This window comes from Heterocephalus glaber, unplaced genomic scaffold, assembly GCF_053883595.1.
Source record: "Heterocephalus glaber isolate CG9 unplaced genomic scaffold, H.glaber_assembly_v1.0 deba00000768, whole genome shotgun sequence".
NCBI lineage: Eukaryota > Metazoa > Chordata > Mammalia > Rodentia > Bathyergidae > Heterocephalus > Heterocephalus glaber.
In genome coordinates this window covers 14287851-14306369 of record NW_028258162.1, presented here as the reverse complement: position 1 = coordinate 14306369, position 18519 = coordinate 14287851, and the positions used below count along the sequence as shown (strand labels likewise).

General features: G+C 37.6%; 1 protein-coding gene across 6 annotated transcripts; it reads right to left on the bottom strand.

The window, feature by feature from the left end:
• Window positions 1-242: 242 nt before the first annotated feature.
• Window positions 243-18340, bottom strand: LOC101699056 (aldo-keto reductase family 1 member C21-like). 6 transcript variants are annotated; one of them, XM_087207273.1, is made up of 6 exons: window positions 15238-18340; window positions 14684-14801; window positions 13992-14153; window positions 11227-11813; window positions 6607-6689; window positions 243-5471 (listed from the first exon to the last, which is right to left on the bottom strand). In XM_087207273.1, exons 4-6 carry the CDS (start codon window positions 11344-11346, stop codon window positions 5297-5299), a joined length of 378 nt encoding a protein of 125 aa, XP_087063399.1. In that variant the 5' UTR covers window positions 11347-11813; window positions 13992-14153; window positions 14684-14801; window positions 15238-18340; the 3' UTR covers window positions 243-5296. The 6 variants fall into 6 exon arrangements, with proteins under 6 accessions (XP_087063399.1, XP_087063400.1, XP_021096130.2 ...); XM_087207274.1 differs by having other exon boundaries at window positions 14684-16184; window positions 17838-18340; XM_021240471.2 differs by having other exon boundaries at window positions 17838-18340.
• Window positions 18341-18519: the final 179 nt, after the last annotated feature.

Here is an 18519-nt window from a genome sequence, read left to right as displayed (position 1 = left end):
AAATTAACTCAATGAAAAGAGATTTATTGATTATACCTAGGAAGTAACCAATTGTATATGATGAGTTTGTTAAATTGAAAGAGGAATTATGTCTTCCCACATGGAGGTTTAAGCTCAAGTACTGTCATCAGTATGAAGTTCTCTCCAACACTATGAGGTCCAGATAAGAAAACTATTATGAGTATAAAGTCATAAACTGGAATATATTAAGATTAGAAGTTATCATCACTTCCTTTTCTGATTTCAAACTTAATACATGATGAAGAGTGGTGTTGAAGACCCAGAGAAAGGTACATTCCAAATGCTTATCTCCAGTGATCCACCTCCTCCTATAAAACCTTACCTCTTAGACACATGTACTATTGAAAAATTCTATTGGATCAGTATGTTTTCAGATGCAAGAAACAGAGTTCTACTCAACTTGTCATAGAATTTAAGCAAATTGATGCTGTTGTTCAATTTGGTGCAACTAACTCTTAGTTTTCTAAACTTTGTAATAGGAATAGTCATATCATATGCATTTATGTGTAAGAAAATTCAGCCATTATAGTTTCTTTAAGATCTTTCTGCTCCCTGATATAGACATTGAATATCTATACCAACAAGCAATATCTCTTAAAATTCTAATCTTTCATGTAACATAGTGGAAATCACATGTATAACCACATGTTCTTTAAGAGTGCTCTCACACGGAGTCTATTATTTTACTTGCTTCTTTTACATTATCTTTCTTGTCTCAGTTCAAATTTTCACCAGGACACAACCTTTCATCTTTCATGCAGAGGTCTCACACTTTCCCATGTTTGCCCTTCTCAAACTCTAAGACTTTATGTTCATACTTACAGCACACTTCAGATCACTGCACTCATGTGTGCTACTCAGAGATGCTACATCTATGAAACTTACTTTAACACATTCCATATCACTCAATTCTGCTTCTCTATAGTTTTTACTGCACCTTCATTCATCATGTGTTTGATTCATGAAAGGTGCATTCTTTGGCACTATCTTTCATTTGTTAAACTCTGCTTTTCCTGTAGAAGTTTAAGTATTGAAATTAGGTTACATATTAAATAAAATAAAAGTTCAATAAAACTTCACTCGCTCCACATTTTTTTTATTTAGGCCCATTAGTCAGTCCTTGCAAACTACAAAGTAGAAGTTTGTGCATTAAAAGAACAATGCATTCTGCTTTTATTGAAATATACCTTTTCATTTATTGTTGAGTCTCAAGATTCAAAATGGTGAATTAATGCCACCCAGGACTCACTTGATTCTCTGAAGACAGAGCCAAATCAACAGATTGGTAGCTTCTTATTAAGGTAGATGGTGATAAACTCAACAGCACAGTGAAATGAGCCTGCTGAAACCCAGAGATTTTGGATAATGGAACAATAGGAGAAACTGAAGCACCCAGGACCAAGTGTATGACATATGACTAAGGGGGAACACCCACTCAGGGGATTATAGGTGAAATAGGGAGAGTTTCATGAGATGTACTAGTGTAACATTTGGGACCTTGCAGAAATATATTGTGAACAATTAAGAGTCATGAGAACTGCAGAGCAAGCCAGGCCAAGAGTGTTCCCTGCATTTTCCTATGTATGCTCATGAAGCTAGCCCTAGCAACCATCTTTAGAAAGGTCTCACTGATACAGGGGAGAAAGTCCTGACACTCCCTGGAAGTTACCTTCTGATTTTTCTTCTGTGGTGAACCAAACACCATTATGTTTCCTATAGACACTCTTGAAGATACTTGCTTTGCTTTAATAATCTTTGAATAGAGACTTATTTCTGATGACTTTACCATGATAACAACCTGGACAATTAAGCCCCTATATTACTCCTCCATTAGGTCTGTGAAAAGGTCATCTCCTACCCATGATTAAATAGAAATAGTGCTCATGTGTGGTAGTTAACTGTTCTGTCAACTTGACTAAGGAATGTCTAAGCATGGCTTATCATAGTTCTGGGTGTGCCTGAATGGATTTACTGAAGACAGAAGACCCACCATGGGTGTGAGTGGCATCATCCAATAGGCTTGTAGCCTGAATGGAATAAGCAGCAAAAGAAGAAGGAAGGCTCACTTGCTTTAGGAGGAGCTGCAGTCCTTGCCATTATCTTGGATTTCTGTCTCCTGGCTTCCAGCACAGACTCTTTGACTTCTTGACACTGGTTTGTACGAGACCCTACAGTGAGCTCCAGACCTTGGACTTCTGACTGGATCTGTCCGTCCAATCTCCAGTGGGCAGATGGCCCTTCTTCACTCTTCCACACCTGACTTTCCAGGCAGCCATTGTAAGCATAATATATACTATGTTGTATGCTAAATCTATTTCTCTAGTGAGCAGTGATTGATACAAAATGCATGAGCTTCCTTTATTTCCTAAATCCCCCATGTTTCTCCCCATATCCTTAGATTGTTCAGTCAACGCACTGTTTCCTCTTTTCACTGCAGCATAAATCTTAACAAAACACCTTCCAGATGGCATTTTTGTCTGTTCATGACTTCTATTTCTATCTCAAGAAGACCCTATGGACCTGGTATTGTAGAAAATAGTTTATTTTGTTACCTTATGAGTTAGGCAACTAGCTAGGGAAAGGGCCTAAGACAGAGTTATGAGCCATATTGATGGGAATTAAAATAAGAATAGACAGTGAACTCTAGGACTTTGGACCAAGAATGAGGTGCAGCCTCTCCTTATTAAGTTCCTGAATTCTGATGAAATTGTAATGCAAATTAACCAGTTTTTTTCTAAGATCCCAGTTTCCTGTAAACCCTACATGTTGTAAACCCTCAGAAGCCTGAGTTCCAATTGGTCATTTTAAATCCACAGGGCCACTCATGATAGGTGGCCACTAAACAATTGAGAAATTCCTGTGCTCTGCTTATGTATAACTAACTCTGGATAGAGTAGCCATGTGAGCACCCAGTGGGGACCTCCCCAGGAAATCAGGAGCTATTTTTCTTCTTCCTCTTCTTCTTCTTCTTCTTCTTCTTCTTCTTCTTCTTCTTCTTCTTCTTCTTCTTCTTCTTCTTCTTCTTATTATTATTATTATTATTATTTTGGTACAGGGGATTGAACTCAGCACCTTGTGCTTGCAAGGCAGGTGGTGGAACCACTGAGCTAAATCCCCAGCCCTCTTCTTACTAGTTTTAATAAAACTCCCCTAACCTCCTCTTTTGCTTTGTGACTTCATTCCTCAATGTTTGTGAGACCATGAGCTCAGTGCATGTGGTAAGAGCACATCAAGAGCTGGTAACTCTAAATGTCACTGCCCCCCAAAAGGACCCTTGTGGTGAGAGAGGAGACATAGCTTCCTGCTTCAGTATGTGGATCTAGCAGGACTAAAGGCTGCTGGTAGGAATGCAGCCAGGAGATGCACCTACTAACAGTGAAGAAGGGCAGCAGCAGAGAATGATTCAGTGCAAAGGACAATTAATTTCTGGCAGCTGTCATCTCCAGCCTAGAGTTCTTCATTCTTACCAGTAAGAGATGGTAGCTGCTGGCAAGCAAAATCCAGCCCTGTAAACACAAAAAGAGCTGTTCTTTGTCAGCTGATGATTTCTGTATGAATTGAGGATGGAACCTCAGCTACTGACACCATCTTGGAAGCCACTCTTTGGACCCTCACCTTCAGAGGGCCCTGAAGCAGAGAGGAAACACTGCTAACAGTTGTCACTAAGCTCACAAACCAGTCCACTTCTGGTACTTTCTTACATGTGGCTGACAACACACACTACCTGGGGATACGGTTGTCTCAGCTCACTGGTTAGGAGACCCTGCATTTTCCTGTCTCATGCTTGTTGAGTACTGTAGTTACCTGGTGAATCAGTTTGACCCAGGGAACAGACAGAAACATACTGAGCTTTCTAGTAGTAGGAAACTAGGTTGCCGTGTGGAGCACCACAGAAGGCATTTACCTTTGAAACCGATTACTCAGAAAACTGCCATGCTGGTATTGTGGATTAAACAGTTGTGTGTGATTTTAGGGTTGAGTCATGTTTACAGAATGACAAGCTCAAGTTCAGTAGTGAAATAAGAAAGTATATGTGTCTGCATAAAAAACAAATTCCTATCTTCTCATGCACTCACAGGAAAGTTGAGACACTATTGTTGGTAACTGCTACCTTTTATTCAATAAGTCCAAACTGTATGTACTTGTAATATCTGACGTACATTTTTCTTTTTTTTCATGAAGTTTATTGGTACATTTTCAGTATACCATAGGATGACATTCATCATTGAGAATTTGTACATGATGCATCTTGGTTCTTATTTTTTTCCCCATTCCCCTGCCCTCCCTTCAACTCCTCCACCCTCCCTATTTACAAAGACTTTGTTTCCATTGTTTTTGTTTTCTCATATTTATTCCTTTCTCTTCTTTCCTTTCCCCTACCCCTCCCACTCCCCCTTCTCCTTCCTCTTTGGACCTCTTTTCCCTATTTCACATTAGCAACAACTGTGAAAATCAATATATAGATACCTCAAAGAGGTCCCATCTGACCCAGCTATTCCCCTGCTGGGGATCTTCCCCAAAGAATTAAAAGAATCATACCACAGTGAAACGTGTGTCCCCATGTTCAGAGCGGCACAGTTTGTAATAGCTAAAGCTTGGAAACAGCCCCAGTGCCCATCAACTGGAATCTGGATAAAGAAAATGTGGTTTTTTAATGTACATTTTTTCAATTTGACTGACTGTGAGGTGAGTTCAGGAGGTGGACTTATCAGTACTCTGTGCCCTGCCCTACATTGCCATCTGTTGTCACCTACCTTGTTTGAGCACTGTGAAATTCAGTCATCAAAAATATCCCTAAGAATCACATAATAATCACATAACAATGTTAAAAGTTTCAGTCTTGTGAGGCCTCATGACCAGCTGCATGTAGTCCAGCTGGTGAGAGCTGAGAGTTGAGCTGCAAGAGGCCAGCCCTGGACTCATGGCCAGCCTTCTCATGTGTGCTTCAGTTTCCAGACTAAGGATGATGAACTGAATGCAGTGTGTTTTCTCACTAGTCCTGGGCTACGGTCACAGTGACTGATGAATACCTGCCAATTACCACTTCCCTAGAGGCTGCCATTGGTACCCATTGCCACCCTATGAAATAGCTCTCATCCTCTCCCACCATTCCTCACAGACTTCCGGCCAAGCCTGTTTCCAGCTGTAGTGAGCCTGAAGTAAACACACTGTGCAGGTAACAGAAACAGCACAAAGCAAGACTCTTTAGAAAAAGCAATGTTATATATATCTTTAAAACTGATGTTAATTTAGTGCCTTCTCTTCTGGAGTGGACTTAACTCAAGCTGTGAGTGCTGCTAATCAACATGGTTTGAGCAGGATGAAGTGTAAAACAGCAGCACCAGAGATGTTTCCCCATCATTTTCCACATAAATTTCTGACAGGAGTCGTAACAATGGCCTCCGCATTGATATTCATCAGCAAATGGATAATTAGGGTGGTCCTCAATGCTATAATTAGAAAAAACGTGTAATATGCTCTTTATGAGTCCACTTCTACCACTTCTATGATGGTAAAGTAGTAATATCTGTGCATATTCTAAAACTGTGAAAGTTAACCATTTTTTGTGACTGCTTTAAAATCTACCATTTGTTTTTTGTGAACATACTTTAATAGAAAAAATTTTAAATCCTAACAAAATTTTTCAAATTTTATTTTCTGACTATAGCTGAACAAAAAGAACACACAGAGTCAAGTATTTATTATATTCCTCTATATTATTCAAAGCAGCAAAAGCAAAGAAATTCTTTCTGATTTTGAATTCTCATTGAAAACAGAAAATAAATATGTAATGCTTACAACTCCAAATATTGACCAACAAATATTTTATGGTGTACAATTTACTGTTAGCATTTTCACTTCTCTTTTTCTTATTCATTTTTTATTTACCTATGACACATCACAATTACCATATTTGGTTAGATTCAGTAATGTAAAGAAGGTCATTTATGATACAGACTTTCACCTTCAGGGATCTTACCATACAATTTGTAGATTTCTACACTAAAAACAACACAAGATATAAAGTTATAGAAATCATTGTTTGATTGATTGCCACTCTATGTCACTTTAATACATGTTCCCACCTTATCCTTCATTGTTCTTTATACTACTACTAGTATTAACAATGATAACAATGTATCTGCTGATTGTTGAGAACATACAATTGTCAATTGTCTAATCCTCTTTCAAACATTATAATGTGTTTCTATTAGGAGTTAAAATTCTTGTGGGTTGAGGGGATATATATTCCTTGTTTCCCCTCATTTATAATGTATATCCAATATCAGAATCTATAGCCATAGAGCATGAAGGAATAGTAAAGCTATTTTGATGATTGTAAATTTTTTTCAGCAGTGCAGCTCTTCAGAAACATACTACGTTGGTTTTTAATTTCTCTTCTAACATCTCCTTATACCCTGCATTGTGTATCTCAGACACTGGAAACCAAATATTCCATTGACCACCACAAGGGCAGCTTTCTGAGTGATAAACACAGTGTTCTGAGCAAACACACATTGATAAAGATGGGTGAAACTTAAAACTAAAATAAAATGAGGCAAGATATGCTTCAAAATTACTTACAACTCAACAGGAAGATATGACAAGTTTCTGTTCAAGCTGTCTATGGCTTTCATGTCCTTAGGAGTCACCTGGAATTCGAACACCTATCACACAAGAAGAGTTTTCAGTGTATCTTGATTGCATGTTTGCAACTGTTGAAAGTTCAAGTGAATAGTATCAGATGGTGCAGAGGCAATACTTAGAATATCTGAGAAATGTCTAAAATTCATTAAAGACATCTAGCGAAGCACTCAAATGGGCAAGAAATATTTGAAAAAAAATTAAATAGAAGTTTCTTATTGTTTAAAGAGGCATAAAGGAATTTATTATGCAGAAATTTACAAGTGTACACTCAAAGAAAAAGAGTGCAACCCTCCAACAGAGAGAGGCACATCATTTCCTCAAACTGAGAACATTTGTATTTCTTTATTTTTTTTCCCATTAACTTTATTGGTACATTTTAGGTATAAAATACAGTTATATTCATCATTGGAATCTTGTACCATTACATGAGTATCTTGGTTATTATTTTTTCCCCCTTCCCTTGCCCTCCCTTCACCCCCTCCACCCTTCCCTATTTGCAAAGACCTTGTTTCCATTTTTTTCCTCTTCTCATATTTTTCCTTTCCCTTTTTCCCCTTCCCTTACCACTCCCACTTCCCCTGCTCTTTTAGACCTTTTTTTTCCTGTTACACAATATCAATTATACATTTTTAAAATTACAATATTAAGATCTAGGAGACATTACCACAGATTTTACAGAATTTAAAAGGATATAGAAAGCATATTACAAAAATCTTTTTTGAAATAAATTGGACAACTTCTAAGAAATAACTTAGAAGGCAAATTAATGAAACTAACTCTGGAGGAAATATAAAATTTGAATAGCACCTATTAAAGAAAGCATATTCCTAGCTTGAAAACCTACCTCTATGACAACAGCAGGCTCATAAACATTTTAACTGATAAATTATATCAAATATTTAAAGCAGAAAAAAGAAGGAACCCTTCTCCCCTCATTTTAGGAACTCAACATTGTGCTAATCCTAAAACTGGATAAAGATAATGGAAGAAAAAAGTATGAACATAGATAGAAATTTGTTTAACAAAACAAACTATTAGAAGTCAGATCTGGCAGGATGTAGAAAGTGGTTTTGTTATAGGAATGGCAGTGTTGGTTCAGCACTGGAAGATCCACCCCCAAAAGTCATCATTTTAACAGAGGAAAGGAGAAAGCCATATGATCCTGACACTAGTTGGAGAAAAAGTATTGGACTAAATTTTACAGCTGTTCATGGTAAAAGCTATCAGGAGACTAGAAGTAGAACAGAATCTTCTCAACAGATCAAAGACAGGTACTCCATACTTCCAACAAAAATTCCTTCTATGAATGGAGACAATACAATGCTTTCTCCCTAAAGTGGGGAACAAGGGCATATATGCCTACTCTTCATCTGTCCATTAGACTTTGAAACATAGGTCTAAACCAAAATAGTCTTGGCAATAAAATGGCACAACTAGGATAGGATTGGCAAGGCAGAAGCAAAAAAATTGTAAGGGACCATGAGAAATCAATCCAGCAGCTGCTAGACAATGCAAGGAAGAATAACAAGAATGATTGGAGTCAATGAGGCAACAGGAGGGAGTGCACATGACATAGAAAAACTTCACAGAAGTAATGGCAAAAACTTCCCAAGGAGGGGAAAAGAACTTGACACAGAGATAAGTGAGGCATATAGGACTCCAAATAGCCTTGATCAAAAAAAATCTACACATAGGCATATAATTGTTAGGATTCCAGAAACTCAACAGAAGAACAAATTTCTACAAGCAGTTAGAGAAAAGAAACAAATCACATACAAAGGAAAGCCCATCAGAATAGCAGCAGTCTTCTCAATGCAAAGCCTCAAGGCAAGAAGAACTTGGAGTGACATATTTCAAGCCCTAAAGGAAAACAGCCTCCAACCCAGATTGATGTACCCTGCAAAATTATCTTTCAAAATTGATGGAAAAATAAGATACTTTCATGACAAAGAGCACCTTAGGAACTTCGTGAATACCAAACCAGCACTCCAAAGAATTTTACACAATATCCTAGGAACAGACATTGAGGATCACAACCCCAGGAAGCAAAGCAGAGTGAACCCATCTGGCATGAAAAGAAATTAAATGTAAAGGAGGAGAACCCAACAAAAAGAAAAAGTCATGGCAATGACAAGTCAATATGTTTCAGTTATAATCATCAACGTTAATGGTCTCAATTCACCAATCAAAAGAAATAGACTGGCAGAATGGGTCAAGAAGCAAAATCCAACCAAGAGAGATTATGTAAAGGTGCAAATTTCCAATGATGAATGTCATTATATCGTATACCTAAAATGTATCAATGATTAGAATGAATAATTGATAATGCAAACTAGGAAGAAAAGGTCCAAAGGGGTAGAGGTAGTGGGAGGGGCAGGGGAAAGGAAAGAAGGGAAAGGAAAAATGATGAGAAATGAACAAAATGGAAATAAAGTCTCTGTAAATAGGGAAGGGTGGGGGGGGTGAAGGGAGGGCAAAAAAAAAACAAAGAAGCAAAATCCAACAATATGCTGCATACAAGAAACACACTTAATTCAAAATGAAACTCATAGACTGAAAGTTGAAGGGTGGAAAACAATACTCCATGTGACAGGAACCCGGAAAAAAGCAGGAGTAGCTATCCTCTTTGCAGATCAAGTAGATTTCAAACCAACACTGATTAAGAGAGATGAAGAAGGACATAGATGATAAAGAGAACCAAAATATTTGACCTTCTAATACAGATTACATAGTTAATACTCTGTCAGATCATTGATCATTAAAGGAAAGTGATAAGATGAACCCTATTTAAGAGTAATATAGTTTATCTTTATTAATCAAATTTTATTTGACAGTAAGATGTCATGTAGGAAAATAAATGAACTGGTTTAAAGTGAAAATAATTATTTACATAACTGAATGAAATTAAATAACTAATTCAGGCAAAAAACCATTCATGGATGCTCAAATATCATGTGAAACTTGGTCATGAAATCTACATTCTCCTACTACCACCAGGTCAGTAGTAACTGAAATGGTGGAAAAGATGTATTTACAAAGAAGAGATCTGGCTACAGCCAGCTCTACCAGATGATGAAACCATCATCGCCAGCCTGTCAACACATGGTACCTAGTGGGTCCAATTTGAAGGCCACAGAATGCTAATGAAATTCGCTCATGGACAGCGTTTCACTTGTCATCCAAAATCAGATGTAACTTTTAATTTACACAAACAAAATAGAAGAGAAAGGATCTATCATTAGAAAGCAGCAACCTGATAAATCCAGAATGCTTGACAAAGCCTTCCTGGATAACAGGGAGCAGGAATAATGCTGACTATAAGTTAGAAGAGCTTGAGAAATGCCAAGAAGTTTGGGCTTGAACCACTGTTCTGTGTGGGCAAGAGGACATGCACAAGACACTTGAGGAAAACACTGAGAAATCTGAATGTGACCTGGCTATTAAATGATAGGAGAGAATAACTGATAACTTCTTTGATTTTAATAATGGAACTATCTATGTGACAGAATATTTGTAATTGGGAGATGTTTTCTTAAGTTTATAGGGTAATTAGTAATATGTAGCTTACTTTGGAGATGATTAGTGCAATGTTATATGTATATTTGTACCTATTACCCCCATTCATTTATCTGTATTTGGCTACACAGCAAAACATCAACAACAATGGACATAGCTGGGAAAAATATGAATGGTAAATATCACTCCAAATATTCTACAGATTTTAAAGTGGACATTATAAAGAAGAGGAAAACTAATGTTAAAATCACACTAATTTTTCAACAATTACATTTGAAAATATAATGGTGTGGCATTTTATACCAAATTCATGAATTTTAAGCTACCCTTTTTCAGTGGAGGACATATCATCCATGACTTAAAAAATAACTCAGAACCCAGTGAGAAGCGCAGAATAGATGTGCATAATGTTGACTTAATGGCAGAAAACAGGGAAGAATCACGAACTAAGATGTGACCAGAAACTCTGACAGCTCTGTATTACTATTAGTATTGAGTGTTAATTTAATCCACCACTAACATCACCCTAAACAGATAACTTTCTCCCTCTAACCTGGGTGACTTTCACAGTTTCCAATTCATTTTTTTGGGTATGCCTCTGGTCAAGACATCTGAAAGCAGAGGTGCTAAGGCAAAAGGATCAGTCATTGAAAACCCCATGAACCCTACCACTGGTCTTCTCTTACACCACTCTCCTTGGCAAGTGCCCATTTCATGTCTCTATGAACATCTCACTTCACTGTTCCCTTCACAGCATCTTCACTCATCCAATCTCTGGTCATCGTTCATGACTAGGGCACCTTCCCACTGAGGTCTAATGTATGACTGCATCCCACCAAGATTACCTTTTAATCTTCAGATTCTTACATACTGCTCAGCATCATGGCCTCCCAAATATTTTTTTCATCAAGACATAACTAACTGAGACACAGTTAGCATCGTGTGCTCCAGAAACTTTAGATGAATAGGGAAGGAGGAGATATGGACACCTACAGGAAGACAGGAATGAGACTAGAAGGAGCAGAGACTGAGGGCACTCACCTGGTTGCAGACAGGCTTGTACTTGGGCCCTGGCTTGTTCAGGATCATCTCCAGCTGCCTGCGGTTAAAGTTGGACACCCCGATGGACTTGGCCAATCCTGCATCCTTACACTTCTCCATGGCCTCAGAGGAAGTGATTATGAAGAATATTCACTTAATAATTTGTGCAGGGAGCATGGATCAATATCACTGCAAGTAAGGACTGTCAGAAGGAACAAAATGATGAAATAAAAAATAAAGCTCGGGAATTGATTGCAAAGGAGAGAAAATGGTAAATAAAATAGGGGGAAAATGACAGCAAGAAAAAGGATTTCATTGTTCTCCATGGAGATTAGAGAGACTATATATATGAGTGAAAAATGTGACCATTATCATTTTCTCTTCCAGTAAAACATTCCTCTCCACCACACCTACAAAGCAGCCATTGTAAAGATCAACATTTCTTGATCTAAGGGTGCATACCTCATTCTCTCTTTCCATTGCCTCTGTCCTCTCTCTTCCTAATGCTCACCTCCATGTGTCACAGTGGTCCACTGTGCCCTACATAATTTTCCGTGCTCATCTACTGGATGCAGGTCCTCTTCTGGCTGGAACAGAAGCAGTAAGGAAAGCCATGTCATCAAACTGGTGTCTCTAGTCATAGAAACTCTCCTTAGTGAATCCAGAACTGTGACACAAAACCTTCATGGAATAAGTGAAGCAATGTTTCACATACTTATCTTTGCAAAATATTTTGCCTGAGGGTTTGTGAGGAAGGTGTCAGTGATAGATTTTTATGTTTTCTTACATTTTTATTGTGTTAATTCATAATATTTTACTAGGTCCTAAGTGGGTGTCCAAGTTGAATTATTGTTTCTTTTCATATCCCTGTACCTTCTGCCCTCCAAAATGGCTCTTTGATTGGGAAAGTCTGTCCTTACATGGTCACAATTGCCTATTGCCACCAGTAATGAATGGCAGTCTTGGCCCAGACCAAAGAATCAATGTTTCAGTCTTCATCTCCTTGATCATGTGAATGGTAGAAGGTCAGCATGTGAGTCAAAGTTGGTCTATCGAGATTATTTTTAAACATTTTTGTTAAAAATAAAGTATAAATTATGTACAAAAGTAATATAGAAATAAAAAAGTTAATGTGACTCTGGAATGTGAATAGGGCTTTGAAATAATTTGATGCAAAATCGAATGAGATAATTTCTGTCAGCAAGAAACCACCCCAACGTGGATTTTAACTCCTTAGGGTTAGGGGGTTTAGGTTAGCCCCTTCATGACAAGAAAGAGAGGTAACCACGAACCTCACCACTCAAAGGAGTTGCACCCATAATTCTCTCGGGATGGGTTCTTTTCAGCGTGGGGTGTATGCTAACTAGGGACACTTTTTGGTAAAGTCATAGGTTTATGTATCCTGATGAGCAAATCTTTTTCTGACTTCAGGCAATGTCTCTTCAAATGGAATAAACTGTCAATTTAAGTTCTAGCTTCCTGCATTGGATTGTGGTCTTTTTTTTGTTTTATTTGCTTTTGTTTTTTCTCGTCCCCAGACAGCATGTCAAGGGCACAAAGGGCACTGTGGGAAAGAAGTGCACTACCTGACTTTCCTTTCTCCTTCACATGAAAAATACAAAGATGGATACAGTTCCTGTTATAAAAGCAGATTACGATTTGACATGTATTTGTTAACTATTAGTATTTTAAAATGCTGAAACGCACACATTTATAGAATATTTTACATGTGTTAGGTACTGTGAGAAGCACTTTACATATATTAACTCATTTCATCTTGTTTCTACTCTATAAAGTATGTGATGTTATTATTTAAAGCTAAGAAAACAAATCTAAGAGATTAAAAAAACATACCCAATGTAACCTTGCCAAAACTGATAAAAAGGAGCTTAAAACCACTCTGCATGGCCTCCTAGCTCAGCACTCTCCACTTGTACACCTCCCCTCACTTAGGGAGTTACCCTACCCTACCGTTAACTGGGGTTGCACAAGTGTATCCAGGACGTCAGTTGATAGGAGGAAAACAAATTAAAGCAAACAGGAAGAGCCTACAGATCAAATTAAAGAAAAGAATCAAGGTACTTTTCAAGATTAATTTTGATGCTGGAAGATGCAAAGAAGCTATCAAGTATTAATGACCTTGGGCTTCAAGTTGCCACAAGGTCATATTTGCCAGCAATGCAAAAGGATGGAAAAGTAAAACAACAGTAATAAAGATGTAAGGGACTAAAAGCAGACATCTCTGAAGACTACTTCAAATCTTTATTCAGCGTAATAGGGGAGGAATTTGCATCCCTATATTTACTTAAATAAAGGAAAATATTTGTAAGTTTTACTATATTGTAGCACAAAACAAGACATTTTAGCAAAATCATCTTTATATCACGGGGTAATCTTATATTCTCTTCTACTGTAGAAAGTAAAAGTTGACATTCAGATTATTAAGAAATGTTAGAAAGTCACACAGGAAATAAAGGCAGCTATTATCTGATCAGAGTTCCTTCTAAATCACACTGCCTTAAACTGAGACTCAGAAAAGTAAAGAGATCTTACATTAAATTTGTTAATTTAAGTATAGCAATGATGAGGGATCCATCACCTTTCCCTTATTTCAATATGGTATTGGATCTTTTATGTAAATATGTGTGACTAAAATATGGGCAATATGCATAACTCATCAACAACTTCATCTCCATTCACGTAAAAATCAGTTCATGACATCACATTTCATTAGTTTGTACATGTGCACAAATCAGACACAGTACCTTTGCAGTGTAGAAGATGTCTTCTCTCTTCATGGGGGCATCTGCAATCTTCCTCTGAATGTCCACTCCCACCCCCTCTTTGTTTCGGTGCAAATAAGCAGAATCTTTGCGGTGAAACCCAGCATCTATGGCTAATCCGGTGGCCTCTGCAGTCTTACTCTTCTAAAGGAGTAACCAAAATTAGTATTTAGACATTCTCATTATGGAGTTAGTTCCAGAAAAGCACTGCCCTTCACAAACACAATGTCTTCTCATATTTAGGTTACTTCTGTTCATATTTGGGTTACTTCTGAGTTTGGCATTATGAGCACATCCCAGCTTGTCAGGACCTCCCATACTTAATGTAAAAGTGGGGTGTCCCAGGGACTGCTTCAGTTCCAGGCAATAATTGATTTTTCACTGGCATAAGAAGTTGGGGAAAACCGGTTTCAGTGATGTGCTTGAAGGACTAATGGGACTCAGCACATACTTATCGAAATGGTTATTGTTTATACAGCACAGTAATAAAGTACAGTTAAACCAGAAAAATATGCAGGGGATGAAGTATAGAAACAAACAGATCCAAACTTATTGGAATTTTTTCCCACTGACATAATCGATAAAACATTGAGTTCTGCAGTATTGCATTTACAGAGCTCATGGGTAAGTTTTTACAAGGAAAGCTGTTGAGAGATTCAGTTTCTCATCCTTACCTGCAGAGTGGTTACACCAACCTCTCTGGTGGCACACGCCAAAATTCCAGTCTCCAGGGAGCATAGTACATGTAAGCCTCAATGCCTTCACAGCAGTGCAGGGATAGCATTTCCTTATCTGTTATGAAAAAGCGGGAAGCAGAGTTCCCACATACATGTCAATGAAGCTCCCGTTTGAAAACAGTTACTTCAAAAGTTAACGGAACAAAGTTTAGTCTTTTTTGCAATGTCACTCTCCCTGCATGAGAGCAATACTTCTACAAGGAACAATACATACACAAACAACACAGATTTATACACAAGAAATTATTCATTGCCTGTAAAGAACTACTCATGTAGGTGTCAATCCTGAAAACCAAGATTACTTTTTAGACAAGAAATAATTAAAATGAAATAAGACATTTTTTTGGCTTTTTAAAATCAAGTTTGGATAAAGATTTGAAAGCGTGTTTCTTTTCTCAATGAAATTACAATAAACAAGATACCAGACCCTAAGACACTCTCCTGATAACCAGCCCTGCCATTCTTAGGTGTGAGGCAACTCAGAAATTTACCAAAGCAGAAGCTTTAGTGGTCCCCTTGTGCTTTCCTTCTTCCCTTCATGCTACTTTGCTCTGCAGAGTAGCTCAGCCCTGTCACGTGCCTTCACGACTGATCTCTGGCTACTTCCTAAAGCCATACAGAAGGGAAAGAGGGAATGTAAGGCTCAGGCATGCAGACCTTCATCACACAGTTCAGTGGGCTGAGGACAGCATTGAAACACAAATCCATTCCCGCCCAGTGAGCTGTCCATCTTTCTCGACTCATTTCAGAAGACCATCGGCAGCATTGCACATTAAACCCAATCTCCACAAAGAAGGATTAGTACTAGAATAGCTTATTAGGTCACCGTTTGGCCCTAACACTGTGTTATACTTTTCATTCCAGAGGGTTCCCAGAGATGCCAGTTGTGCTTTGAAAGTTCTAGTGAGTCACCGTGAGTTACTATGAGATAGTCAAGGCTGCTCCACAGAACAGCAGTACTGCTGCTTTTTTGTATTTCATCTCCATCTCCAGTAACTTTTATGACAAAGATTTCTAAGGATATTCCCTGATTGAAAGATGGAAAGATTTTGTGAATTATAGAAATAAACAGAGAAAACTCTCCCATTGCAATCGACTTCTATGCAAACATTCTTTTCTTTTAGGTATATTTTTACTTTATCAAAAGGTATGACCAATGGCAAAAAAAAGCATATACAAATGTGGAACTTTAGGCCTAAATATGCTTTCTTTTAGAGGTACTGTCTATTTTATTTTTATTTATATGTATTAATTGCCCATATTATTGGGGTTTGGTGTGATATTTCAACATCAGTATACAGTACCTACCAATCAAACTAGATTAATTAGCATTTTTCTTACCTCTTGTTCTTGTGTGTTTGGAGTTTTTGACCTCCCATCAGCCAAATCTTCATAAAATATACAGTAGGTCTTTGTGAAGTATAACCATCCTTCTATGCTGTGGAACATTAGAACTTATTCTTTCTCTGTGGGATTTGGTAACAGTTTCCAACCTCCCTGTATCCACCTTCTTTCCTACTCTTCCCAACCTCTAGTGACCACTATTTTACAGAAAGAAAGATTTTTAGGTTCCATATATGAGAATATATAGCATTTGTTTTCCTGTGTCTGGCTTATTTCACTTAACATAATCTTCTCTGGTTCCTTCTATTTTGTTATAAATGACAAAATTTCATTCTTCTTTACAGCTGAGTAATATCCCATAGTGTATGCATACCACATTTGCCTTATCCATTTATTCTTTGATGGACATCTAAATGAAATAATATCTTAGCCAGTGTTAATACTGCTGTGATAAAAAAGCAACAAGCAGGTATCTCTCTGGGGTGTTGATTTCATTTCCTCTGGAGATATACATATACATATATCTAGGAGTGGTATAACTGAATCATATGGTAGTTCAATTTTTACTTTCTGAAGACCTTCCCTACTGTCTTCCCTAATGGCAATAGCAATTTTGATTTCCTACCAGCAGTTATAAGAGTTCTTTTTTCTCCCTATCTTTATAATCATTTGTTTATTGTTATTTTGATAATAGCCATTCTGATTGGGTGAAATGATATATTCTCAATGTTTTCATTCTCATGCCATGTACTAAGCTTTGGTAACCAAAGCAGTATTGTATTGGCATAAAATATACATAGACCAATGGAACAGAATAGATGTACTAGAAATGATCTTATGAATATAAAGTGAAATGATCCTTTTTCAAACTTTATTTTTATCAGTACATATTTGTCATACATAGAATTGTTTCTCTTGTATGAAAAACCAAAAGCATAAATAAGGACCAAAATGGATGATAGATATTGGGAAGTAAGAAGAAAATGTTCAAACAGGAAATGGAACAAGAGAGGTGAGAAAAGAAGGGACGGGAATGGAGAATGAAACAATTTTTACAAAGACCTTAATGCAAGAGCAAAAATTACGAAACCATTATAACAAAAAATACAGGAAACCTTGCAAGACGTGGTTACTAATAATGATTTCAGGGACATCTTCTCAAAGTAGAGGAAACAAAAGCCAAAATAGATAAATGAGAACAAAGCCAGAAACTTCTGCACAGCCAAGATAACAATCAATCAAAAGAATGAAAAAGCAACATACAGCTAGGAGAACATATTTGCCAACTATTCACCTGACAAAGGATTAACATCTGGAATATATCAGGAACTCAAAAGCAAAGCAAAAGTGAAAGATAATCCTATTAAAAAGTAGATAAAGGATCTGAACCTACAGTTCCCAAAAGAAAAAATAGAAACGGCCAATGAATACATGAAAAAATGCTCAGTGTCATTATCATCAGACAATGATCCTGCTAAGCTGCATCTTTTCCACCATGCTGGGAATCAAATTGAAATGGAGGACAAAACCAGCATCCAGAGCAGCAGAAGGTGAGCACGTACCAGACCCCACTGGAGCATGAAGACAATTTCTCCCTTGCACAAGGAATACTTCCACCGTGTGAAACACAAGGAAGGGAGCACCCAGAGTCACGAGAAGACAGGGCGACTTGATGAGGCAGGACAGCTTCCACTCACACTAGGTTGGTTTCCCTTTGGACCCTCATCCTCAACAGCATTACTGTTACCTCTTCAGATGAATAGGTGCCAAAACCCAGTGCAGGGGAGAAGCGGTCATCACTGAGTGCCACACACTGGCGTCTCTCTCTCCTCCAGCCCAGCCTGTGCTCTTGCTGTTCTGCCTCCACAGAGCAGTGTGGAAGGGGAAGACACAACCCCACTTCCTGACTAACCAGGAAGCAATGCAGAGTGGGAGGAGAGAGATAAAGCAGCACTGCACAGGAGGAGGACACTGGGACAAGTGTACTTGTTTCAGAAGAAGGACAAAGTGTAAGTAAATTAGTGTACAGCAATAAAGAAGTATTTCAGCAGAAGTTTTATTATAATCTCTCACATATTACTGAGTTATGAGATCGAATGAACAATTATTGACCATTTGCTAGACTTGAAACTCTCACTTAACTCTTATTTTGATATGTTTTGTTATGATGAAGCCCCGGCTTGGTCATACATTATTTGAAACAATGAACATACAAACACATACAAACACATGCAACACATGCAAACACATGCAACAAATTCAAGAAATGTCTGTTCAGCATTTCTTAAATTTTCACTTTCAAAAAAAAAAGAATGAAAGGTTCTAAAATTGAGAAAATTTCGCCACTGTAACCTTTCACTCACAAAATATTTCCATGTCATCATCTTTGCACCCTAATAAGAATATCCAGCCAGGGTGCAACATGGTGC

Coding starts and splice junctions, on each gene's coding strand:
- LOC101699056 (XM_087207272.1), bottom strand. CDS start 11,346: ATGGAGAAGTGTAAGGATGCAGGATTGGCCAAGTCCATCGGGGTGTCC. Junction 6,690..11,226: donor ACAAGCCTGTCTGCAACCAG/GTGAGTGCCCTC, acceptor CTTGTGTGATAG/GTGTTCGAATTCCAGGTGAC. Junction 5,472..6,606: donor TCATATCTTCCTGTTGAGTT/GTAAGTAATTTT, acceptor TTCTAATTATAG/CATTGAGGACCACCCTAATT.